The sequence below is a fragment of the Amia ocellicauda genome, chromosome 9 (genome assembly GCF_036373705.1).
Source record: "Amia ocellicauda isolate fAmiCal2 chromosome 9, fAmiCal2.hap1, whole genome shotgun sequence".
Classification (NCBI taxonomy): Eukaryota; Metazoa; Chordata; class Actinopteri; order Amiiformes; family Amiidae; genus Amia; species Amia ocellicauda.
This window is the reverse complement of record NC_089858.1, coordinates 2865947-2892165: the sequence shown is the minus strand read 5'-3', so window position 1 is coordinate 2892165 and position 26219 is coordinate 2865947. Positions and strand designations below refer to the sequence as shown.

Sequence of the window (26219 nt, the reverse complement as noted above, 5' to 3'; positions counted from 1 at the left end):
AAAAGAGAGCAGACTGTGCAGTGCTTCACACAATCTGATTGAACAGGCCAAGTCAGTGCTCAAGCGTAATACAAAAAAGGTTTCAAAGTTACGCAAGTTCATGAAATCATTTACATCGAGTTTGGAGGATAATAAACCGGCAATAAATTCAATGGATTTTAAAATAATTAGCCTCGCATGTTTACAAACTTTCTGGAATTTTTACAAGGCAACATTTCAAAGCAAATACATTCACAGATGCATACATGTTTCAAAACCGTTTTTTCTATCACAGTTTTCTGAACAAATCTTTACAAACTTACAGGTTAAACACAGTTTTGAGAAGTATAAAAATAAAAAATATAAGCAATAAAGCTTTGAAAATCACCAGGAATAAAGAACTGGAAGGCAGTGCCAAGGGATCTGCAGTGACTGACAATATCTAGATCAGGGTTGGGGTTAATGCTAGTTGTTACAGTCCAATTCCATTTGCATTTCATTTTTCAATTCAATTCCAATTCCAGTAGAGTCTAGTAGGGCAGAATTTGGAATTGGGAATGGGTCTGAAAAAGGGAATTGGACTTGAAAAGTGGACCGGTCTAGATGTGTGTTTGGGGTGTGGAGTGGACCGGTCTAGATGTACGTTTGGGGTGTACAGTACTGCACTACAAGCCACTGCCCTGTAGTTTCAACATGACAAAGTCTTCTAACAGCCAGATTATTGAGTAAATATAGAGGGAAAATGCAGGCAGGACATTGGCTGTGATTTGGTTTTGCTGTCATTCACTGTAAAAGATATAATAAACAGTCCTAATGAGACAATTATGCTGAAAGACAACCAAATCCCCTGGCAGGGAGTTTCGTGCATCAGACATCATGTTGGAAAAAGCAAGATACAGGTCTTTTGGGGTAAAAAAATAAATAATAATAAGTCTTCCAGCTCCCAGTCTTTTGAGGAAAAGAGGAGAATTCACAACACTCCCTAATAGGGAAAGAATGATCGGGTTCTGTAGTAAACAACCCTTTCCGTTCACAAAGCATGAAAACCGAGTCGCCGGAGTCGGGGCCAGACTCTCTCCCTTTACTTGTATATTGCAGTCGCCATAGCTACAGTACATCTTAAATCATTCCAATAAATTACACACACATGTTCCGCAACAGAAAAAAAAAGACAAATAAAAATCATATATCCTTTCTGAGAGTCTGGGTTGATTTGTATTCAGCTGGCATTGCTCAGTGGCACAATAAACAAAAACACTCAGATTTCTGACCTTAATGATGATCATGATAGAGGAGAGAGGGAGAAAATATACTTTTAATGGAACACCCGATTCCCCAGTAACGTTTGTTAAACCTGACTTCACTGTAGACTAAGCTTTGCGTTCCCATCCGAATAATATTCTGATAGTCATGCTTTGCTTTCTCCATCAGCACTTGGACACGCCAATCAAGCGACAATTAAAATGTCCGGTCTTCTCTCAGGGCAGCCCCGGCCAAGAGGGAGGCACGGGAGCGAATCATTTGATTGTTGTGCACACGTGACTTAATTCTGGTCGAGGTTTTATGGGGCTGTAGGCTATTGTACAACAAACAGAAGCCCATCATGCTGTGTGTTTATATCAAACCAAAACAAAATAAAAACATGGTACTTCGGTCGAGCAGAATGGAAAATAAGATGCTGTAGACTAGTGCTGGAAGAATCTGGGATATTCCTTCCCCTGGAAAAAAAAGTCAACCCTCTTACGTATTTAAAAAAAAAGCCCAGCTTAAATGCCCTTCCAACGATAATGAGTTATTTCACATATCTTGGAGTTCAGCCCCGGTGCAATTCATGATAAAAAACAACAACAACAAGACCACGGTGAATGACAAGAAGTTGCCAATGAATCACATTACATTTCCTTTTAAAAGGCAGGAGGGGGCAGAAGAAAATAAACCGTTTTGTTTGTGTATGTGTGTGTGTGTGTGTGTGTGTGTGTGTGAGCGTGTTTTCTTCCCCACTCTTCGCTGACTGTGCATCAGCTGTGCTCTCAGGAGTGCCGGGAAGGACGGAGAGGTGGCCGCTTTGTGAACCCGGCCGGGACTGTCCCTGTGAGGCCAACAATGGCACTCCTTACCCAGCAGCCCACCGGGAGCCACGATCGCCGGCCCGCACTGGGAGCAGGGATCACAAAAACACATGTTCGAGAGAGAGAGAGCGCGAGGGAGGGAGGGAGCGAGGGAGGGAGAGGGGGGTATGTCAGCTATTTGCGAGCGGAATGCACCAGAGGTCACATTCCTGACTGCGCCGCGGTGGCATGCCCTGCGCTCAACTCGTTTTCTCTTTTTGTTTCTTTTCGGTTTCAAAATAAATAATATTAATTCAACTGGAATGCTGGTGGCAGCGGGGAGGGGGCAGCAGAGGCGCATGTCTCAATGGCATAAAAGCCCCGGCCGCCTGGGAAAACGAGAGTAGGCGACTTGCGAGCATCCCACTTACGTTTTATGTGAAGTTTCTTTTTTGTTGCCGTCGCATTTCTGCACTAATTAAGTCAGCTGGGTTAGGGGCCGCACATTGTCTGTGTGAGAGGGTGAGAGGGGCACGAAAAAAGGCAGAAAAGGAGCCTCAGCGCAGATCAGCACAGTCCGTCTCCCTCTCCTCGTGGTGACCTGACCTCAGGGGTCGGATCTCTGGCAACCGAAACAGGTGTCACTATAAATAAATGCAGTGACAGCCAGCCAAGACCCCATCGTTCAGGGGTCCAGTGAATTATAGCCTTGATTTGTTGCAGTTGTGAGCAGAGGCATTCGAGCAAAGCCTGGTGCTCGTTTCCACTCATTAAGCAGATGAAAGTGTGCTTGGCTTCCGGGACCACACAGGAGTCTTCGTTAGGGGGGAAATCTAATAAGGAGGCGAGGTTACGGAGGCTCCTGCACAGCCTGTGACGATCCTCCGCTCAGAGCACAGGCTGGCCTCCGCAGCGCAGATAAGCCGGGTTCCAATCTGGGCTCGTTCTTATCTCTCTGGGGGGTGCGGCACAGCCGTGACCCCTGTGTCTCACCAGGAGACTGTGGTGTCGCTAGAGAGCACTGCTGCAATCCTTCATGGCACGCTTTCGCTCTGCTGTTTGCGCTGTGGACTCGCAGGCAGCAAGTGTGTTGTGTGGGAGGGTCGTGGTGGTTCGCAAAGTGGGATGAGGACAAAAAACAGGCAGATTGTCAAATCAAATAAAGCCTGCACACATAATCCCTTGACAAATTAATCCACTACCTAGGGTAAGGAATGTCTCCAAAACTGGAAGCGTTGTGTTGAGGAATATTCATCCCCCGAGGCGACGCAAGACTTTGTCTCACACAGGATATTACCATCTCGGATTCAGGCACCTGTTGTTTCAGCAGCTCCGGCTGGGAGGGGAGATCAGAGGCGTCGGTGACAGCCGGTGACAGCCCAGGTGGTCAACATGTGTCAGCAAAACAGTGACTCACTGAGCTGCAGCGGCTGGGGCAGGTAAACAACGCCACAACAGTGCAGGGCCAACTGCTGCTCTGGATGGATGTTTTAACTACAGAAGAATGCAGTGAAAGTGATGGAAACAATCTGCAGATTTTCCTCCACTGCCTCTCTACCTGCGCCAGCACTAAAATATCACACTTCACACTGGCGTCGCTGTCCTCCGCTGCTTGTCACACTTTGCCAGCGATGAAAGAAAACCGTAGGACAGAGCCGGACGCAGGGCAAGATCAATCTGATGATCAGTTTAGGAAACAAGGGAAAAGAATGTCTTCTGAATTCCACAAATCCCCGAACTTCTACCTGGAGAACGGGACGGATCCATACACATGCTGTGACCCCACAGCTGGCTGGCCTAGCAGATCTGTGAGGAAATGCCTTGCCTGCATCTAAAATAGACCCCCTAGAACCGGGCCGATCGCGCAGGAGCTCCGGAGTCTAGACGGCGTAGATTCCATAAGTTCCAGACAGTAAAATACAGTCTGCTCCTAGTCAATAGCAGTACATATTTTAGGTAACAGTGGGTTTACAAGTCTACTTGATGCAGTATTTTGGTCTGACCCTGTTTGGAGTAGATGGGAAAGATAAATTATTACCCCAAAAGCCACACTCCTATCTCAAGTTCAATTTAAGCCACTGGAGAGGATTTTATACATTCCTTCCACAGGATGCACAAGCGCCCGCACCCATGAGACCAAAAAAGGGTTAATGTGACCGGGGAGTTGGCTTGCCGCACAATGGCAAGGATCTCTACCGGACTTTGTCATACTCGACTGCGTGGAAATGTTACTCTGCTCTTTAGGAGGGAGGCAGGAGCTTCAGGCAGTCACATGGCCGTCCCATGACTAAGCGGATGTGGTGGGGTGATGACTGAAAGCAGAGACATTAATTACACCATTTGCGAGTTTAGATAATTCCCCCACCACCAAATATTCACGCCGATCAACATGCAGCTCCACTCAGGCTTTGCGGGAATCCAAGCCTGCATTCAGCGTGAAGCGCCGAGAGCAACGAACGGAGAGACTGGAGATGGGAAGGAGGGCGGGACGTGGTGACGGAGACACAGAAAAAAGCCCTGGTGCTCAGAAGGCATGTCAAGGAGCCGTCACCGGATGCACGAGGAAACGAGTCTCACGATTAACACACACTTGGGCTTAGAAGCCAGAGACTTCCAGGTGGTGCATTCTGGGCTTGGGGGGGGGGGGGGGGGGGGGCGAAATTGTGGCCTGGAGGGGGCACATGCTTTGTTTTAGGAGTATAGGGCCCCATGTTTGCTTGCTGTGTAGGCATGACCTTGTAAGGGTGAGAGTAAAGCTTCCAGATGCCCCCGAGCAAAGCAGGGTCAGATTCCCCCCGGGGCCTGCCCGAGGTCAGGACACCCGAGAGCAGGCCGCCTGCACGGGCCCCCCCTGCCACCTGCGAGGGGAGCTCACGCAGATCCACGATCAGGGGCAGACATCCCGATCTGGGACAGCAAGCACAGCAGGACAAAAAGCACCAGCAACGCTCTGCTTAGACCTCTCGTTTGGCAGCACCGGAATCATGAGCCGGTCTGGTATTTGGTATGAAGCATAAGCAAAACGTTTTGAAACGTCTTTATTATCTGCAGCTGAACTCTCGTGTCATGCAAATGTGAGCTATAACCCAAACCTCCTAATTTTTAGGCATGGACTTCCCAACGTTGGTAGGTGATTCCCTCAGGAGTTCGAGCAGCCATTCGAACACAGTCGATCACCTTTAACAGCTGCTCAAGTGAATGTCAGTTAGGGGCTCAGTTATAACTCAAATACATGTTCTGCTTGTACTGCGTAGTCAAATGCTTTCCCATCTTCGAGAGATCAGGCCCTTAGTGACATAACAGCCCCTGATTTTAATCAAATTTAAGGTGTATGTCTGTAATAAAAGATAAATAAAAAAGGATTTGCTTCACTTTATATCTTATCAACATTTCCCTTCTCGGGACAGATGGTGTTGAATTCTGATCATTCTGATTGATCCCAGACAAGCAAGGACAAGCGACAGTACCGATCGACTGCAGTGTGATACGATCTCTCGTATCGACCGCATGGAGCCCCGGCTCAGTCAACCGCGTGGGACCGGGTTGGGGGGGGGGGGAAACGGTTCAGGGAAAAACAACACGAAACAAAAAAATAAATAAAACAAATCTGGAGCTGTGGAAATGTGAGAGAGGAGTGGAGAGGCAAAGAGAAATATTTTCAATTAGGAAGGTCTGTATAGCCAATACTAAGGTGCATAAAGGGGTCGTGTGTGTGTGTGTGTGTGTGTGTTATGTAAGAGCACAGTCACAACGCCAGCTTGACCCATCACTAATCGGCCAGCACGGCGCCCTGTAGCCGTACGAAGTGCTGAAACGATCTCGGACTTCCTCGTCTGAATCTCGAAGTGAATTCCTCTGACGTGCCGTCGGACAACAATGCCGGCTCCTGCAGCCCAACGCCCCCCAAAGTATCCTCTCGGTGCACTGCTGTAACATGAGACACCCCCATCTGCCCCCCCGGCGCAGTAAGAGGTCGCTCGTATTGTAACCTTTGGTTGGGGTCACTGCCGAGCTCATTACAGCGCCCGCTTTCTCTCCGCTTGGCCTCTGATGGAGGGGTGGGGAAGCAGCATTAGCTCGGTCCCCTCAAAAAGAAACGAGGAAAAGCGATTTAAAAGACTGCAGGCACAGACAAGGATACGGCACAGTACGTCTTCTCAGAGCGTGCTTCTGTGGCGGCTGAAAAAACAATGATCTACAGGGTCTCTAGAAACAGGAGAAGGTGCAAAACCACCCCCTGAGAGATCCTAACAGATAAGTGATAAATTAAGGCATGATAGTCTTTGAATGCCAGCTCTAGCATTTAACCAAAGGGCTATTCTTTTCCTGCTGTGAAATATGTCCTTATAGTGAACCATGCATTTCTTCCCGGTACAGCCACAGGAAAGAGCAAACTTAAAACAGAAAAAACGAACATCGTGTGCCCTTTCCATCCATTAACCTTTGCTCTGGAGATGCACAGAGCAATCCGAGCTGCAACACGAGGTCGAGGGACTGTGCTGCTTCCCCACCACTCATCTGGCAGGCGACAAACTTTCCACATTATCGTGTTGCTTTCTCGCTGCCGCTGCTGCAGCAGAGATCGGGACCGAGTCCAGGAAAGCGCCAGAGGAGAAGAGGTCGCGCGTTTCCTGGTCTGCGTGGGACAGAGGAGTCGGATCAGGGGTCAGGGGTGCGGAGCGGAGTCGGGCCGGCGTTCGTGCCCGAGAACGGGGGAATTGGAGCAACAGGGAGCCACATCCTCTCACCCCCCCACCCCCCACCACAATGATTCCTCTTCCTGCTGTGGGGGAGTTTAACGAGATACAGGGAAAGGAGAACCACTGCTCCCTGCAATGCACAGGGCTGTGTCCTCTTCACACACACACAGGAAAAAGCACACACACAATCACATCAGAGCCAGAGTGACCTTCATCAGGGGTGGAATTAAACTACTCATTTAGATTTAAAGAGACGCAGGACATAACGACCAGCACAAAACCTTTACATGACTGTGAATCACTGAACACACATTGCAGCTGTAAACATAACAAACTAGCTCCATCAGCAAACATGAGCATAACAACCTTCACAACACTGAAACGCCCGATAAAAAAAAAAATGTACCACTGCATGCCGATAGTTCGAAAAATCAGAATCGCATTCAAATGACTGTTGTTGAGGTTTTATTATCCGTCTCCCTATAGGGAACTTGCATTGAGGAAAGCTGTGTATAATCGCATGCGGATTTCAACACGTCTTCGCATGCCCCTCCAATACCTCCCCCCCATCTTTCCTGTCCCTTCTGCGATTCCCCAAACCTGTTCGGTGAGAATCACGGTTTCCCGGCCTGTGGCGGCCGATTCAGTGACTGAATCGCTGTTGACACTTCATTCCTCTCGGGGCGATTCACTTCCCCCCCGACAGCCATTACAGTTCGCTGCAAAAAACAACCCAATACTCACTGGTCCCCCAACTCCAAACCACAACCGGGCAAGTCTTTCTTTTCCATAACAGCTTGTCTGGTCTTTCAACCCCCCACCCCCCATCTCCTCTTAAAACCCAGTTCAGATTTCTCCTCCTTGTCAGAGAGAAGGTCTGAAGAACTGTCACTGTTCCTCCACGGCCCCTTGTCTGAACAGGTCCACTACAGTGATGGTCAGTATGTCACTCAGGGTCAGGGTACAGACAAACCAAAGCGTAGTGATTCTCACATTGCTAAGCCTATGAAAATAAAATGACTTTCAATGCAGGTTACCTCCACACACAATTTTATGTAAACCTTATCAAACTTGTCCAAAAGCCGGGGAAGAAATCTATGTATGAACGAGAGATAGAGAGATAGAGAGAGAGAGAGAGAGAGAGATGGGTAACTGAGCTCTCCACACAGCTGCAGTTTCCCAGAGTGAAAAAGATCACAATTTGAAAGCTGGGCCCCGATTCTGTGCAAGAATCTGTTTCCACATCAAACAGCGGTTGTGCAATACCTCGCTCATGAACTCTCTCTCTCTCTCTCTCTCTCTGTCTCTCTCTTATTTATTAATATTTTATGAGTCTGAGTTTAACCCGTGTGTGGCCACTGCTACAGTGAGGCGAAGCTGAACACAAGAGTGTAACAGGATTGTGTTACAGGGCTTCATCGCTTCCCTGTCAGACAAAGAGCAGCATTCACTTTGCACAAGAATAATTCCCGGGACTGAGAAGCTTTATAAGGAAACGCATCAGGCCTATATATTATGATTGCATTCTTGTATTCATTTACCAAGTAGACTATCTGGGCAATGATTTCCTGCAGATTGTTCTGGGAGGAATAAACACACACAGATAAGTGCTTAACCATCTGAAAGTCTTTGCCATCGTTATTCGGGAGTCACCAAACATTCACCCTAACACATGGTCATGGAAATTGTACTGCGCTTCAAGTTGCTTTTCTTAGGGAAACATTAAAAACCAACCAAAAAATAATAATAATAATAAATCGACAGAAAGCGACGGATCCCAACACCGGGGCAGGGACCCTATTTGGGTGCGGCACCATGAAGAAATGGCGTCGGAAATTCAGGGTGATTTTTATGCATTCCCCCCCCAATATAAAATACATAAATATGAAACAGTGCATGTGTTTTTAAACGCTTTCAATCGTTAGTATAAACAGCATTAACGTGTCATTTTTTTGACCAAACATCTGTCGATCCGCTCTGCATGTTGGGGTACCAGAGGAAACCTGTGCCAATGTTTAAATGGACTGAGGAGCAGTTCCACCACAGCACAGGGCTCCACCAAGCAGCTTCTGTGCAAATCCTACAGATTACAGAAGCGCTATCTGGGGGTTTTACTGATAGGCCTCTGGCACTGCGCATCACAACTAGAACTCCTCTAAGCGATCACCTACTGGCCTACACAGCCAAAGAGAAGCACACTGCGTATCAAACGATGTTGGGCAGTGACCGCGAGACCGCAGATCTTACCATGCTCTACAAACACATTGCAGTGCTGGGCTCCATGCCGCGACGACTCCCTCTTGGTTGCCTTGATAAAGTGCAGAGCCGGCAGACTTGGTCTCCTCTGGTCCCCGAGAGCTTTCCCCGGCTGCTGCCCCATAAAGGAAGGATGCCCAGGCACTGCCAGGAAGGAGGCGCGGTGCTGAATTCTCGGGCGCGGAGGCGAGGGGCCAAGGGGCGGGCCGGGTCCTCAGAGTGGCGGCTCCTCGGGTCAACGACGGTCTTTCTGGGTCGCGGGGGAGAGAGGGAGAGTGAGAGGAGGCCGCGCTCGCTCCAGTACCCCCCCTGCTACCCAGCCTCCGAGATCGGGTGAACAGAAGTGAGGAGGCCCTCTCTCTCGATCATTTACTGCCCCCGTCGTGTGGTTGTAGTTGGGTTGTAGTGTGGGTGCCCTTTTGTGGTCGTCAATTATTTTTTTAATCGATTTTACGGAGGTGCAAATGTCTCCGCTAATGTAGTGTTGCCACAGCAGCAGCTAGACAGAACCAACACACAGGGTTTAAGCTTGAGACGTCCCATACACCTTCAAGGCCTCGATAAAAGTTCCGTTCGTCGCTCAACGGTCAATAATTGCACTTGTTTCGGCCCATCCAAGGATATGAAGTATGTAGTGCTTGGCTTCAGGTATGGCTTTGTATAAGAGATAGGCACAAGGTGTGAGATAAAGCAACTTATTCGCACAGCCTCTTTATTTCAGCTCCAGACCCGCTCAGCTGTGTCTGTAGAAACGCTGGCTCTCAATATTGAAGGCACTTGGCGATCCCATTCGAGAAAGGACACTTCGAACGTCTTGCATAGGTCTGCACAACAGACGGCACTTCTAGACAACATTCGCCTCCTTCAAGGCAGAGGGGAAATGTGCTTCAGCAGAAACTCCTTAGTGTGATTCCGTGTTACTCGGACCTTATTATCAAGTCCAGCGACGCAGTACTTATCCCGCACATGCTCAGTGTCTGCCGGGCAGTGTCCTGTCAGAATAAGGCATGTTGACTCTCAGCGCTGCCCAGGACATACCGATACACGCCGGTCTGATTTCTAAGAACCGAGTCTAGCTTTATCCATGCATCTCCAAGAGGAACAGACTAATCCTCCCAGTGCTATTTCAGATTACAGAGGGCGGAAGCCAAACGCCACTGAATCCATTACACACGGAAATATCGCACAGTGGTCATCAAGGTGAAACAAACCCAACAAAGGGGCTCAGATTGCACAGGTTAAAGTGTAGTGTTTAACATCCATTCAGGAGCTCGTCCTCGCCCTGGCAATGGGGGCTGGCTTTCATTACGCCGCCGGGGCATTGGCAGCCGTGCAGAGCGATGCCACGCTGTCTCCTGTCAGAAGGCATCGATTGAGCCATGGATCGGGTTCATGTATCTCAGTGTGAACCAGATGAAGCTTATTGCTGGCCTGGTGTCAGACGGTGTCCAATCAGATCACAACATCGAAGTGTAGAGGAACCCGAGGACAGACATGTGTTGTCTTTGGGGTGTCAAAGTAAAAGTGAGGGTTTGCTCTCAGAGAGTGTGTTGCACTGTGCAGAGATCCTATAAGTGCTGAAGTTGTCTGTCTGTCTGTCTGTCTGTCTGTCTGTGTGTTTATTGCAGTCCAGGCCCCTCTCTCTCTCTCTCCCCGTCAGTCAGTGCAGTCTCCGAAGCACAGAGCCGACCCCCCGCCCGCTCCGAGGCGAGAGACCCGGGGACAGAGAGCCACCCCCCGCCCCGCCGCCTCTCTCCGGCTGCCCGCGACTTCCGTGTCCGGGCTCCTCCGTCCTCCGCCCGTCGCTGTCTCTCTCCCGGGCTCTCCTCGGACCCAGACCCGGGGCAGCCGCTCTCTGCGTCTCCTTCCTTCAGCCGTGCTAGCGAAGGCTCTGCCCACACGGCGTCAAACCGGCCCGCCAGCCCCTCTCCGGTCCGGGGGAACAGTCCGCTCTCCGGTCCTCAACTTCGGCGCTTGTTTGCATGGATTTCGGGAACTTTTTTCTGTGCGGAATGAGGTTTAAATCTCGGTCAGAGTCGCGCAGCCGCCGCCATGTTTCCGTGCGCAAGGAGGTAGACTGAGTGTGGGGGGGTGACGTCGTGCGTCAGTGCGTACGTCGGCTACGTACACATTCCACACATGCGGCGTGAAATAACAACGTCAGCCTTCAGGGCCTTTGCGTTAGAGAGCAAAATGTGACTTTAATTAGTGTTTCAAATTCAAACCGGGAAGAAAATTAAGTGGCCCCTTTCCTGCAAGTCGGCGCATTAAATCACAAGCTTGAGGCCGATAAACACGTCTTTTGAAATCCTATGAAGACAGTGTACCTGCATTTATATGTATAGATATTATGTATTTATTTATTAGCAGACCACATAGATACCACTATATACTGTACAATTAGATGCGTGCAGTAAGGCTGGATCAATTAATCAATTGACTTCCACACGCGTTACAGTGTACCAGTTGAGTGTGGTCAGTGTAACTGGTGCACGTCGCCCTGTGGTCATTTATTTGTTTTCCAGTTACATTGTTACTGCCTGGGGTGAGTTGAATCAACTCTTGTACAATGAGGAAGCAGCGAAGATTAAAGGCATCCATTGCGGGGGGAGAATAAGGTACTTTCTCCTGTTTTAAGTAAAATATAGGTTCCAGTCATTACAATGGAAATGGGAAAATGCACATTGTGAGTGCTGTAGCAATCTCACACATGCACCCTGCTGTATACAGCCTGAGGTTCACCTTTAGTACTGCGGGGTTTCATTTTCAAAACCCAATAAACCTCCCGTGCTCAGACCAGACCAGAGCAAAGTCTGAACACCCCCGAGTCCAGCCTGTTGCTCCAATAAAACCTTCCCCTCAGGTGGTACCAGGGCGCCCCCTAGCAGGCAGGGAGAGTATTGTCACGCTTGACTGTAGTGGCTCGTCTCTGTATCACGTTTGGGGTTTGTTTTGGTATCTGTGCAAGGTCCGCTCTGCTCATCTGACCCGCCACAATCGTCACACAAAATACACTATAAATAACCATCCCTACACTGCTGCCATGGCAAGGATCAGACAGAGAAGTCCCAAAGCATACGTCCTGTTCAGTACGGGGAAATCAGCTACAGCTATGGTATGCTATACTGAACAGCTGTTGCTACCTGTTGGGGATTTATAATATTTGCAATTTACTCCTATAACACTCACTTCCCTCTGTTTTGATTTAGTCATTTCTAGAAGCGGTATTGCATCTGAAAAGCCACACAGATCTGAACCCCAACCCCACAGATCAGGACTCAACTGGCCGTGTTTAACGCTCGTCCAGTCCTTGGATTTTGCTGGAACAGAGCGTACAGACAACGCACAGACTGGGGGCCGGACCTCCCCGCTGGACTAGGATTTCATAATGAGTATTGGCAGTATGGATACTCATTAGTTACTGTAATATATACAGCTTATATTCTCCCTCAAAACCACTGGTGCAATCTTAAAATAAATGATCTTACTTTGAAAAACTGCCAGATGTAACTAAATAAATTCAAACCGTTGGTCTTAATCAGGAGGAAATTGTTTACTAGCTTTGGACAATCAGGCATGCATGGGTTTGGGACTTATGCTACCTGTATTAACCCCAACATGACCCAATATAACCTGTATTAGGATGCAAGAAAAACAGAAATCAGATTTTTATTTATAAATGTGTTTTTATGGTTTCTGAAATGCATATAAAAGTCATCGGTGGATCACGTTGGTGATGCAGTGATTCTGATTGCGTTTTTCCGACTCACAGAGTGCAGTCTTTGATCACGTTGATCGTTTATTCAGGAAGAAATTGAAAATGCAGAAAACAGGTTTGTTAAAAATACATCACAATTGCTACTCAATTGCCGGCAATCAGCTCCAGTATTTCTTCTCCCAGTTTTGTGGCACGAAGCCGAGTTTGCGCACGTTCAGGTGACCCATTTATATCTGAGTTTCATTTTATATTTCGCAGGAGTAGCTGTGCATTTGAATACATACATTTCTATTACTAGTTAATCTGAGGAAGTGTAAACGATGGAACATCTCGACGTGCCGAGGCGACTAAACTGCCGACGTCTGTTCTGGACGCATCTCTGAGCAGAAAGGATTAATCTGACACTAATGCACAGCTCACGAAATGGGCGTCGTCTTCATATCTATCAAAGCACCAACAGCAACGGGTGCGAGGCGAGATCAACGTGTCCGAGCGTCCGGATGGTCTGGATTTCGGGTCAGGCCGGAGTCGAGGGTCTTTCCCCGTCTCAGCGACGGGACACACATGCAACACAGACCTCCGCAGGTATTCAGATTTACAACTACTCCTTAGAAATATACAATAAAGACAGCGTCAGATATAAACGTTGCTTCCTCCACTACAGGAGCAAGTCACTGCTGCAGCCGAGAGGGTCCCGGCACAGCGCTGACCGACACAGCCGCAGATTCCCACGCTTCCCCGTGACACGCCAGCGGACTTCGGACCGAGCTCAGCTGGGCACGGTCAGACTCTTCAGAGGGACGGTGCGGCGTCAGGTTGCCGCTCCACCGTCCGGTCGTTGTCTGGGCGTGACGGGGGCTCGGGCGGGGAGGCGGCGGTGACGGGCTGCGTGGCCCCGGCAGGGAGAGGGAGGGGGATCGGCTGCAGTGCCGGGCTCCCCCCACCGCCGCCTCTACCCCTCCTGATTGGCCAGCCGCTGCCGGGTCTCCATTACAATCTGCTCCATCACCTCCGGCTTCAGGATGTCTTTGATCTGGGACGGGAAAGGAACAGACGCCTTTTATTCTATGGTCACTGGGTTTCACTGGGCCCCGAGACAGACCGAGGGTTGAAAATTAGGAGCAGCTTATTTATTGGGTGAGGATGAGGGGGACGGGTTAGAGACTCAGTGTGAGGGGCAGGAAGGGGAGGATTTGGGTCCCAGTATCAGGGGGAATCGGGAGACTTCAGATGTATGACAGGGTGTCCCTCAAGCCTGAACATACGTCACTCATATCATCTCAAAGGAGATCTGTTTTCAGCTTTGGAGAAGTTGAAATAAGCCCCAGGCTGGGGGGGGAGTGTGTAACAATAACTACAACGAGGAAACTGATCGTCATCGGGGTAATACCTGGTGGCAGAGCGACGCCTCGTAGCAGTAGAGCAGGCTGGTGTCGTACAGGAGCACCTTGTGGGCAGAGAGAGCCAGCAGGCAGTTCCTCAGTCTGGAGATCACCTCCCTGTCCATGAGGGACACCGGCTGGGGGGACAGACTCGGAGTTAGTGGGGGAGTCATGGCTGTGGAGAAATAAACATCAGGCCGATTCTCACGGCACAGAGCCGGCAGCCGGACATCAGGGCCACAAACCAGAGGACTTGGGGAAGGTTTTTTTTTTTCTGAAAGTGGTTTAGTGGGGGGCAACGTCTCCAGAAACCCATCTCTTTGCTTTGCTCTCAGTCTTTCCTTGAGAGACCCAAGCACCCGCCCCCCTCACCTCTAGGCTGGTGTAATAGCCCCCCATCTCTTCGTCCTGCTGCCCGGGGGTGGGGTACAGCCACACGTAGCCGTTGTTGCCCAAGATGACCGAGGCGCCACAGGTCAGGTTGTGGAAGTGCGTCTTCTGCCTCTTCACCAGGGAGGGGGACACCTGCACCAGCACCCCCTGGCCCAGCTGAGATGTAGGGGGGGGGACAGAGGGTAATAAGGAAGAAACATCAGGGAAACTCAGTGGCTTTGAAAAGGCTCGCTCTCTTTCCAGCGTTTGTTGATCGATTGACTTGATGTTTTACGGTACTAATGAAAAGATCCCTTCTTAGAAATCAAGTTCGAAATACAGCAAGCCTGACGACAGACACGACCCATTTCATCCACAGAGACCTGCGCACGTGTTCTAACCCACCCAATCTGGTCTCATAGGTCTAGAAACGCCCACCGCTGCCCCACGGCCCCGACCCACAGCACAGCAATCAGCCCCAAGCGGCCGACCGACAAGCGATCCCTCACCTTGCCGTACTTCAGACTGCGGGTGTGCAGAGACAGCGCCCCGTCCGCAAACACCGACTGCACCTCCGCCTGCAGAGACACCCGGTCAAGGAAAGACACGTTTCTCTCCGACGTACAAGCAAACCCCCCGGCCGGCTACCGAGCGCAGTGCGATGCCCCAGGACCACAGCGAAAGGATACACTGATGAGGTCTCCCTCCTGCAGGTAGTCCCGCATGGTCAGCTCATCCTCTGCCGATCGCCTCCTCTGAAACACAGACACTGTCAGAGCCGCGCTCTCTCCCCACAGAGGGTCACACACACAAATCAGAAGTGATTTAGAGTCACGTAGCCGAGCCAGAGAAGCACTGTGGTCTGGCTTTAGTGTCGGGCAGTTCCAGCTATCAAATCACCCCCAAAATGTGGGATTCAACCTGAAATTGTGACACCACCTCACACTCACCGAACATGAGTTTAGTAGATCCAGGCGGAGGTCAAATGCTGCAGGCGGACACAGTGTAACCGACGGGAAAACTCACCCTGATGTTCCTATTCTCTCATTTAAACACATGCTAAAAACATGTGGGAGTTCGGGGGGAAGCCCTAGTAATACAATGCTAACAAACGGTCCTCCTTAGACAGGTTCAGGAAGGTGGTAGTTTTAGTGAATATAGACCCCACGAGTCTAAAACAAGACATCGTCAGAATGTGGGCAGTCATTCTGTAAGTTCATGTCCATATGTAGTCGTGTACACGTCGCTACTGAAGGGTAATCAGGCTTCGGTCTCTGGCCGCAGTTCGTGACTCTGTGGGGTCAATGTTCAGAGTAGCTCACCAGCTCCCCCCCCGGGAGGTTGACTGCAGACAGCAACAGGACCGAGTCCAGACGAGAATTGGTCTCCACCTTCCAGCGCTTCTGCTGCACCTGAAGACAGACAGACAGATTACACCCTGATGCCTCACAGACACTCAAACAAAGAGCGACTCTGCTCCTCTCCAGACCACCGCCCAGCTCTAGGTCTCTCTGATGGAGCTCTGGGTTTAAAGTAGACGCTCCACCCTCGAGAAACCACAGCGGTTCATTCCACCACCGTCACCCCCACAGGGACCCGTGCGGCCTGGGGGGGTGACGTCTGACATTCAGGGCGATTTCCTGTTCAACGGCTTCCCAGGTAGCCCGTCCATCCCCCCCCCGGGGTGTCCGCCCCGCCACGTACCTCTGTGATCCGGCCGACCACCACGTCCCCGACCTCTCCGTTGAACCTGAGAACACAGACGGATGGAAGCAGTGAGAAATAACGCAGACGCAGATCTACAGCTGGGGGTGCGCCCATCTTCGCAGTGTCAAACGCACCCCGATGGAGCACCGCTTTCCTGGCACCGGCAGGACGCATATTGCTGCTCGGGGAGCCGAGACAAAGCACACGTCCTCCACTACACACTGTGTCAAAGATCACAGGAGTCACCCACACGCAGCCACATTTTCATCTCTCGACCCAACCCCACTCCCAGCTTTGTGTGCCACTGTATTCCTGATTCAATGCTTTTTTTATGCATCTAAACACCCCCCCCATCGCAGGGACTGCTCTCGGTGCCACAGTCTGTGCGCCGCTCCGCTGAGACTCACCTGGTCTTCAGAGGTCGGACACAGATGAGCTTGTTGACCCGCTCCACCTCTCCGGCCACCGAGGCGGTCAGCTTCTCCTCATCCATGTAGGTCCCATGGCCCCTGCAGGGAGACAGACGCAGCCACATTCCCATCAGCTTTTTGTGACTTTTATTTTAACGGCCTGATCAGAATGCTTTACAACAAATGTTATTGATAAATACAATCAATAAACTGGGCTATTGTTTTCATAAAACAGCTCAGCACAAATAACCGAGGCTAAGAAGGTATGGTCACAAATTCCACAAGAGCTGGTGAGTTTATAAATAATAATAAGCGAATACTATGCGATGTAAATTGAATTTGTAATGATTGATGCCTTTATTGAACTGTATTTTTGCACTTTGTTTTGCACTTATGTTGTAAGTCTGCCAAGAAATAAAAATAATAATAATAATAATAACAATAATAATAATACAATTGTATAGCCGTGCCGCTTTAGAACATGTTTATAATGCTGTCCCTCGCTGGCGACATCAGCTGGACAAACACGGAACACCGCGCATAGCAAATGTAACGGGGACAGAACATACCGCTAATCTATATGGTATACATCTATACATTATATCTACCCTACACTATATTCAAATCATTTCCGCCGGCTGTGCAAGTGTCCACCGCGATCAGCGCTTCCCGACGTGAGCAGGCTGGACGATTTCCGTCGCATGTAAACGCATTCCGCTGTCCGCACACACGCACATGCGGGATAAACGCGCCATTAACAGCGACGCAGATCAACGCGCCGTTTAAAAGCCTGTCGCAGAGTAGCGGACATTTAGAATCGACCCCTGCGGATTATAATGTCTCCCTCCGGCCTGCGCTCCCGCTCGCCGCGCCGGCCCCGGTGTGCGCGTCTCCCTCTGCTCGCAGGCCGGAGTCGGGGTCAGATACCTCATGAAGCCCGTGTCTGTGGTGATGACATCCCCAGGGGCGACCAGGTGTCTCCCCTCGGCAGCAGACAGGGAGTCCGCGGCCCGCTCCCGAGCGCTCGGCAATCGCATGTCCACCGCCATCTTGCCCCGAGTGTGTGTGTGTCCGCGTCGCTCTTTGATGACGTCGGCGGCCTCACACGTGTGAAGCGCACGCAGCGCCGCGCACCCCCGCCCCGCACGTCCCTGCGTTTCTTCGAGACCAGGAGCTGTGATTCAGTGCTGTTGTTCCCCATTCATCTTCTTAGATGACCAGATGAAAACAAGCTCCCCGAGGCTCCCCAGCCAAGCGATGTTGAATAATCAGACCAAACGCGTTACTTTGCTGCTGGAATGAGACATCAGGTCACAAACTCAAGACAAGTGTCGACACCAGAGCTGCGTGTGCGAGAGGAACACAGGGCATCCTTTATAGTTTTTATCTCTATTCGCCTTTATCAGCTATATTGCCTTTAATCAACATATTTTCCTATGCACTTGTGCAATTCTGAACTTGTAATTGTATTATGTTTTGACCTGTACTGTATTATTGCACTTTTATAATGCTCTTATATTTTGTAAGTCGCCCTGGATGAGGACGTCTGCAAATAAATAAATACATAAATAAAAATAATCAAAACAACTCCTTAATGTTTTTTTAATGAAATCATGGCTTGTTTGACTAATTATTCTGTCTGATTTACTGTTTTATTTCCCGCAGGACACCTGTAACCCAAAGGATACATTTTAAATTTGTTTATAAAACAAATATGAATGTGAGATCAATGTAGTCGTCCTATTTTAATCATTAAAATATAATATGACTATGATTAACCTGTTATTTTTCTGGAAGATAATAATACATATAATAATAATCATAATATTTTTTTATCATTTTTATTATTAAGAGAGCATTTTCTAAAGTTAAAACATGTTCTGAGACTATATGATACGTTTACATCAGATTAATTGTGCTTCATAAAAATATAATCCCCAGCACATTTAAAACCGAAGAGCATCCATGGGAAAACAGAAAACAAACAGACCATTTTAAGGAAAACAACCATATTTATGCAACAGTTTATTTAGAATACAAGGTGAAAGTACAAAGTTATTTACATCTGCATACGTATACTATTAATAATATATAATACCAAAGTCTTGTAAATAACGTTTTCCATAAATATGTACAGGGATAAAGTGACTATTCAGCATTTGTGGAAGTATAGCACAGATTTAAAATTATATTTACATTTCGTTTATATATATTTTATGTACATTTTTGATTCTTACAATTATTTTCTTCTCCCGTACAGGAAGGCTTGCTATAAAGACATCAGGGGGTCAATCAATCCGGGGTGCAGCAGCGGGACACTCCCGCGCAGATCCACCGGAGGGCGCTATATCCAACAAAACGCCGGCATGCAGACTCTCCCCCCAAATTGATTCGTCAACACTTTTAAAAAACCCTTTTCAGTTGCCATTATGGCCTGAAAACTTGTGCTTAAAATGTGTGCTCAGTTTTAAACCATTATATTGTCTCATGCACTAGGATCAATAGACTTACATGTTGTAACTCAATTACGTAGATATTGTTTTTCTCACACAATGTATAAGAGCATGTATACAAGAAGTATACCACCGATTTCTATTTTATACCCCACGGTATTCTAAGAAACAATACACCCTTGAATGTATTTTGCATACAGAAGGACAGGTTTCTGCAAAACAGTTTTTGCCTGATTTACACGTGAACAAGAGTCCTGTTGCTGAAGATGTCGGCCTTCATGGCGGACTGTTAGTATCAGAGTGTCTTTTTAAAGCCCCATCAGCAGTGACATTGCATCTGCCCCTTTCTACACTTAGATTGGATTTTTAAATATTAAAAATGACGTGCTGTGCCTCTTTTGAACCCACACAGCTCTCTAAAGCAGAACTAGTCTTTCTCTCGGATCTGAGCATTTAAAATGCGTGTGCCGAGCGCGGCTGTGTGCCATCGTGACATTTCTCCGGGTGTAGAAGGTTCGAAACATTGTTTTTACAGTTTGTCCACCTGGTTTCTTAAGGTCCAGGCGTCACAGAGGAGGGAGAGACGAACAGCGAGGGGGCGAGAGGGAAGGTAAAGCGCTACATGTTTGTGTAAGTCTGTATGCGTGTGTTCGAGTGTGTGTGTGTGTCTTCGGTTAATGTCAATCCCTGGGCGCCGCCATCACAGCACCATGGTGGGGATGTGGTGCGCCAGCGAGGCGGGGTGAGGCACGGGGGGCATCTGCGTGGGGGGCGGCGAGTGCGCCTGCAGGGAGACCACGGCGCCAGAGCCAGAGGGCCGGTGCCGGGCGCTCTTCTGGTGGGCGCGCAGGCCGGCCAGCTGGGAGTAGGCGCTCTGGCACACGTGGCACTTGTAGGGCCGCTCGCCCGTGTGCAGCCGCACGTGGTTGCGCAGGGTGGACGACTGGCTGAAGCGGCGGTTGCAGAAGCGGCAGACGAAGGGCTTGTCCAGCGTGTGGATGCGCATGTGCGAGCGCAGGTTGCTGCGGGAGTTGAAGCCGCGGTGGCAGATGACGCAGCGCATGCGGCTGGCGGCGGCCGAGGAGGACGCCGTGCCGGAGGAGCCGTCGCACAGGTGGAACTCGTCTGCGGGGGGGAAGGGGAGAGGACACTGGTCAGAGAGAGATCCCGCCGCATATCCCTCTTTCAACGCTTCTGTGCTCAGTTTCCGAGAGACACGGGAATTTCAACACCTGAAGGCAGCTTATAAAAGAATAAAAACCCCAAATAAATTCTGTCCGAATGGAAAATAGCCAAAAAGGTGAAGTGGCACAAAATTATAACTGAATCGTACTTGGCCTAAATTGGACCTGGTCGGAGTGCCGTAGTGCAGGATGTGTTCTTGCCCGTCTGAGCCGTGCAGTTCTGGCCCATGGGGGGGTGCGCGCTTGAGCCGGTACCTGGAGTCCGCGGTCCAGCCACACACCCCCAGGCACACGCACACATTGAGTCCCTGATAAAACGGCACTTGCAGAAGCTCCTCCCACAGTCCGGCGTATCGAGTTTCGCGGCTCGGGACTTAAACCCTCACCCTGTAATTGACCGGCTTAACCAGGAACGGGTCCTCCGGTATCTGGCCATCTAGGGCTCGGCACACAAAGGCATGTGAATAGATAGGATCATTTCCTCTCACCAGGCGAAACCCACAAGAAGGAGTGAACTGGCGCAGGTACTAATTAACCCTTTCTGTTGCCTTAATGGGCTTGATAGCGATCAGGGATGTGCTGCCCCCCCCCACAGTACCTACCATTCTTCTGCTTCTTCTGGTGCTCCTCCTCCGTCCCCGGCACCCCAGGTATCCCCAGGAAGGTGTTGTGGGAGTTACTGTACCACACCAGCAGCTCCTGGTCCGGAGGGATAGTCTGCGGACAAACAAACAGAGGAATAAACACACGTGTGCCGCCGCCGAGACGCTCATCTCCACCGAGAGGCCGGGGCTGCGGAGACCACCGGCTCCACCTGCTCTGCTCTGCGACGCGGAGAGGACGCTCTCAGTTTGTCGCCGCGGTCCATAACAGCGTCGCCGTGTCTCATATTTACGACGAACACTTTGTGGAAATGTTTTTTTTTTTTTTATTCACCGATGGAAATGACGCATGCCTGTAACGGCCACTGCGCCTGATCTGCTCCCTGCACAGCCGGCTCAGACGAGAGCTCTGGTGGCTCCTGAGTGTTTGCAAAGCGTCCACAATCCAATCCAAGTGTGTCCATTAAAGCCAAATTAAACGTACCACCAAGGCGGTAAATGGCACCATTAGCATACAGCAGCGGTGGGAAGCAGCACGGCCTGGGGAGGCAGCAAGGGGTTCAAATCTGCTCTGATCCAAGATCTCGTAACCATGCGACCTAAACAGGGCCAGGGATGTGGGGCAGTGGGGCATTCGTAAGGGGCCTCTCAAAATGAGACGTAGAAACACCGTAAGCCATGAACCTCCCTGATCCCCTTGTCTTCTTTCCTTCCCACACTACATTGACTGAAGATGGACACTCTTCCTCACCTCCACTGCCTTGTAGAAGATGCTGTTCCCGATCTGCACCACCTCCAGGTTCTGCTCCTGCTCGTTGCGGGCGCACTTGATGTACGTCATCCAGCTTCGGTGGTCTTCCTGGCTGGCGTCGATGAAGTAGCGCACCGTGCCGTCCTCGTTGAACACCTGCGGACACACCAGCATGTTCAATGGGCATATGTCCTTGTCATGTGTGACAAGATCCCACCACAGTTCTCTGAGTGTTTCTAATAGTGGCATGAAGCCCAGGGGGAGGTTTCTTCACATTTTATTTAAATATATCTATCTATCACACATTCTGCTTCGAGTTTGACATTTATTCCACCGTTATTACACAATGAGAGCATCAGTGCTGGAGGGTGGGGGGGCTACACCTGCTTCAGTCTTACCTCCCACATCAGGTTGTTGTTCTTCAGGAGGTCCACATGCTCAGGGGAGATGACCCTGCCTGTGAAGGGGCCCATCTCGGTGCCAGCCTTGATCCAGGTTTTGGAGAAGATCCCCAGTCCTTCTCCCGGGATGGAGCTCTGGGCGATGATGACCTCGCTGGGCAGCACCAGGCTGGACAGCTTCTGGACCTCTGTGGGGGGAGAGGAGCAGGAAACGGATCTGAGTAAAGCGTCACCAGAACCAAGCGCTACACTGCACCGCCCCACGGCTGCAAACTCAAATTGTACAGACTAGGGGTGTGTGTTGTGCGTGTAAGCTTAAGGTTTTGTTTTGAAATAATATTTGGAAATCAATTACAAATTCATCTAAATGTTTTTAACCAGTATTGTATTCTTTTTTTTTTTTTTTACCAGTATTTTAACTTGCATGCATGCGTTAATTTTGTAACGCCCCAAAACAGACAGGAACAGGGATCCGGCGCATCTTCTAAAATAAGAACTTTTAAATGTAGATTTTAAATATAATACATGCGTTTTATTTTATTTTAAAATATCATTTTTAATTCCAAAGCAATAATGAAAGGAAGGATGTAAAGCACGGGAATGTGCACCGATGCAATAAAAACTGAATTTGTGTAGAAGAAAGATTTGCTTAACGCAATGTCATATATTACTGTTTATTCGGCGCGAAACGGTTTATATTTGGTAAATTCGAGTAAAACTAACTTCTGTTTTTTATTTTATTTTCGTTTTCCAAACTCGAGGGAATGAGAGAATAAAACTCGCAGTTTCTTTAATGTCGATATCAAAGGGATTGTATCTGCGAGGGGAGAAAGCCGGCCCAGATAGGGGTAAAATGGTCCTCTATTACTTGTGATCCAGCAATTTGTCATGCTTTAGATGTGATATACATTCATTAAACTCAAGTGGAAAGAAACGGCTAATTCCAAATTCATTATCCCTTTAAGAACTTTGTAGCAATAAATTTAGGCTGAATGAAATGAGGACTTGTTTAAAAGGCCCAGGAATTTCTCTGACAAAAAATGGAAAGGCGATTAGATGGTTGACATGGTGTGAATGGCAAGAGAATTAGCCTTCATGGCGAATTAGCGGAGGAACAGCCATCTTTTAGGGTAGAAAGGGAGAAAAGTGCAGGAGTCCCATAGCTGCCAAAGCAGGGGAAAAGAGACTGTCCGCAGATTGATGAATGGGGGATAAAACCCGGGACATCTTAAAGAAAGGAGACTTTTCTCTTTCTATAGTCCTTGGTTTAAGTGGAAATTTTCTCAGGTCAAGCACAAAGTTAACCAAATGAATTTAATACCCTTCTTCTTTAAGTCAGCAACAGTTACACGCCTAATAAGCTTCTAAATGCGAGGTCTCAATGCGCTAAATGGGTTAAATGCGCTAAACGGCTGGAAATAAAGGGGGGAAAGGGGGGGAAATAGTGGGAGACAGGAATGGGAAAGTCACGGGGACCTTGGGAAGAAATCTCAGACAGAGAGAGGGCCGGGAAGTTTTTACTGTTTAGCTCTTTGTGGCTGACAGCAAAGGCGACTGATGCTCAGACCTCACCGGAGTCCAGAGACAGAGCTCGTATGAAATAAAAAGCAAAAGCATGCTTTTCTTTTTCTCCCTTTATCCCTTTATGGGAATGTATGAGTGACCCAATTTGCCGCCACAATTAAACTGAAGAAGCAATGCGGAAAAAGATGAACGAATTAAGAAGACAGTAGAACATTAAAGAAAAGAAAATCAACAGAAACAATTGTTTTTTGTTGGTTTTTTTGCATTCAGTCTTGGTGACTATTTTGTTCTGGACCCACACACTGTTATATAGTTATATACACAATATAGTTTTGTATATATAATGTATATATAGTTATATATATGAAAAAACGATATATTTAGCTTTATTCAAGATTTACAGTTCACAGTTCTGTATATCTTTATTACGACACTGGTGGCTGTTTATTAGTTTATTTGTATGTGCACTTGTCTCCCACTTGGATAAGTTCATTTTGCACAATATGCTACAGCTCCCCTCCTTGTCTCACCGGCGCAGGGGGCTTTTTATTTTAATGCATCCTTACAGACACATGGCCCACCTGTCCGTACAGAAGACATGCTCATGGACTCACCCCCGGAGAAGGACTGCGCCAGGACCTCGGCGGTGAAGGCGGTCTTGGGGTTGACTCCGCTGCTCTTCTCCTCCAGAAGATGCTCCCCCAGCACGTTTCTCCAGCGGCCGTACAGGAAGCTGTGCAGGATGTCCGAGGTGATGATCTCCGACAGGGACAGACCCTGCTGCTTGAACCCGGACTTCAGCACCAGCGCCTCTGCGGGCAGCACGGAGCCCATGGCACCAAGATGTGCGCAAATGCCAACTGAAGATGCAAAAAAAAAAAAAAAAAAAAAAAACGGCAAAAAAGGAGACGCTTCTCTGTAACACCTTTTCTGTTTTCTTAAATTAAAAAAACAGGCGAAATGTGTGTTTAAAAAAAGTCTTACAAATACACACAGGTTTAAAAATAAAAAGGCGAATACCAAGAATGTGCCCAAACAGTATTCCTCCTCCTTTGGAGACGGTGGAGTTGAAAATGTTCCGTCTTGTCAAAGTCCCGGCTCTCTTTATATGTGCCTGGTTTGACCCCTTTCTAATTAGTTATTAATGACCCTCCCCTTATGTTCTATAGACTTGTTCTACCAGAAAAAAGAGCCAAGCCTTTATTGAGTGGCCACCCCTTTGGGAGGGAGGGAGAGAGAGAGAGAGAGAGAGAGAGAGAGAGAGACACACAACAGGCACCTTTCTGCAGGAGCCTCATCCCACCACAGGCTCACCAATGCAGCCCCGACGCCCACCGGTTTCCCGGGCCGAGGAGCCCCAGCGCCAGCCCGGTCCCATCTCGTCATCCTTGGCAAAGAAGGAGCTAAACTAACTCCACACAAAGCCAAACCAGTTCCCAGCGTGAAAACAAACAAGGGAACTGAAATCGTTTTGAATGAGCAACACACATTACCAATTCATTGTGAAAATGCTACTTGGTGCTTTTTTTTCAAGTCAGGCTGTAAATGTAATTCTTACTTTCTAATTCATCTATAACTTACAAGCTTGCAAGTACACTCTCTTTATTATGCAGTTAACAGATATTATTTAAATATTTAAAAGGGATGATTTAAATTATTAGGGGAACCACTACATTTTACTTTTTTGTTTTCCATTTTATGTAACAATCTGTCAACAACAACAACAACAAAAACAGGGGACATGCTTACATTTGAAATATAATGAACCAAGCATGCTTATTTGCAAAGTGTATATTATATTCAATTTCAGGCTTCTATGACTGAATAAAAACTCCTCATATTTACAATGATTGTGGGTCTGTTTCGTGGCTTGAGAGACATTTGGAAGTGCATGATAAGCGGATGTGTTTGAGAATGAACTAATAATATGAACAGCTATGGACAAAGACACTGGATATATATACAGCACTGTTCCCCTCTGCAACATTTCTAAATGCATCTGTCTTTTGGATTGAATAAATGAACATGATTTTGTTTTATTCCAGCCAAGATTTTCATGACTCCGACCTGTCCTCCTGTACTGTGAGAGCTGGACATTTTATTCGTTTGGAGTAGAGCGGCCTATTTGCAGAAATGCACATTTAAATCTCAGATTCACTTTCGGATAAAGCTGTCAGAAACACTAAATCAGTGGAGCTGAACATCTCGCCGGATCCCTAAATGCTGTGTATTCATATTGTAATGTTGATGCGTCCAGGTAAAACTCCCAGCAATGAAAGAAGTGCAAAAATGAGTCTCTAGGACTTCAAGCAAAGGTTTTTACAGTCAACGGAAACCTCACTGAAGAAGAAAATGACCTTCCAGAGAAGAAAACCCTTTTCGTTATATTTACAAATAAATCCAAACAAAAGCTGCCAATTAAGGCGATTTAATCCAACAAAAGGAAATTGTCGTTTTGGGAATAACAGACCAGATTTTTCGATATATATTTGTTTTACATTTGGTATTTTTAGAATCAAAGGAAGCATTTAATTAAGCATTTTAATTGCTTAATTGAAATAAATATATAAAACAAAATGCTACCAAAAATATTTATTGTGTACCTGTGTAGACTACTCTTGAGAGAAAACATGCATTTGTTTCAACTGATGCGTTTCTACACGTCTCTCATATAAACGAATGAATACATGCTTATATTTTATCTCTCAGTTTGGATAAATACTTTCTGAATG

At 48.2% G+C, this 26219-nt stretch overlaps 3 protein-coding genes across 3 annotated transcripts in view; all 3 read right to left on the bottom strand.

Moving 5' to 3' along the window:
• abl1 (c-abl oncogene 1, non-receptor tyrosine kinase) overlaps positions 1-11063 on the bottom strand; it is a 39850-nt gene extending 28787 nt beyond the window's left edge. The window contains exon 1 of the mRNA XM_066712635.1: positions 8975-11063. Within this exon, the coding sequence (XP_066568732.1) occupies positions 8975-9107 (133 nt within the window). The 5' untranslated portion in view covers positions 9108-11063. The remainder of the gene's footprint in view (positions 1-8974) is intronic.
• Positions 11064-12649: 1586 nt separating this feature from the next.
• Positions 12650-17650, bottom strand: exosc2 (exosome component 2). The gene is made up of 9 exons (XM_066712632.1): positions 17500-17650; positions 16570-16671; positions 16160-16205; positions 15778-15867; positions 15145-15210; positions 14965-15033; positions 14456-14632; positions 14092-14220; positions 12650-13734 (listed from the first exon to the last, which is right to left on the bottom strand). The coding sequence occupies exons 1-9, from the start codon at positions 17619-17621 to the stop codon at positions 13654-13656; spliced, it is 882 nt and encodes a 293-aa protein (XP_066568729.1). The 5' UTR covers positions 17622-17650; the 3' UTR covers positions 12650-13653.
• Positions 17651-18596: 946 nt separating this feature from the next.
• Positions 18597-24625, bottom strand: prdm12a (PR domain containing 12a). The gene is made up of 5 exons (XM_066712496.1): positions 24102-24625; positions 21961-22151; positions 21563-21718; positions 20812-20926; positions 18597-20150 (listed from the first exon to the last, which is right to left on the bottom strand). The coding sequence occupies exons 1-5, from the start codon at positions 24319-24321 to the stop codon at positions 19726-19728; spliced, it is 1107 nt and encodes a 368-aa protein (XP_066568593.1). The 5' UTR covers positions 24322-24625; the 3' UTR covers positions 18597-19725.
• Between the last annotated feature and the right edge of the window lie 1594 nt (positions 24626-26219).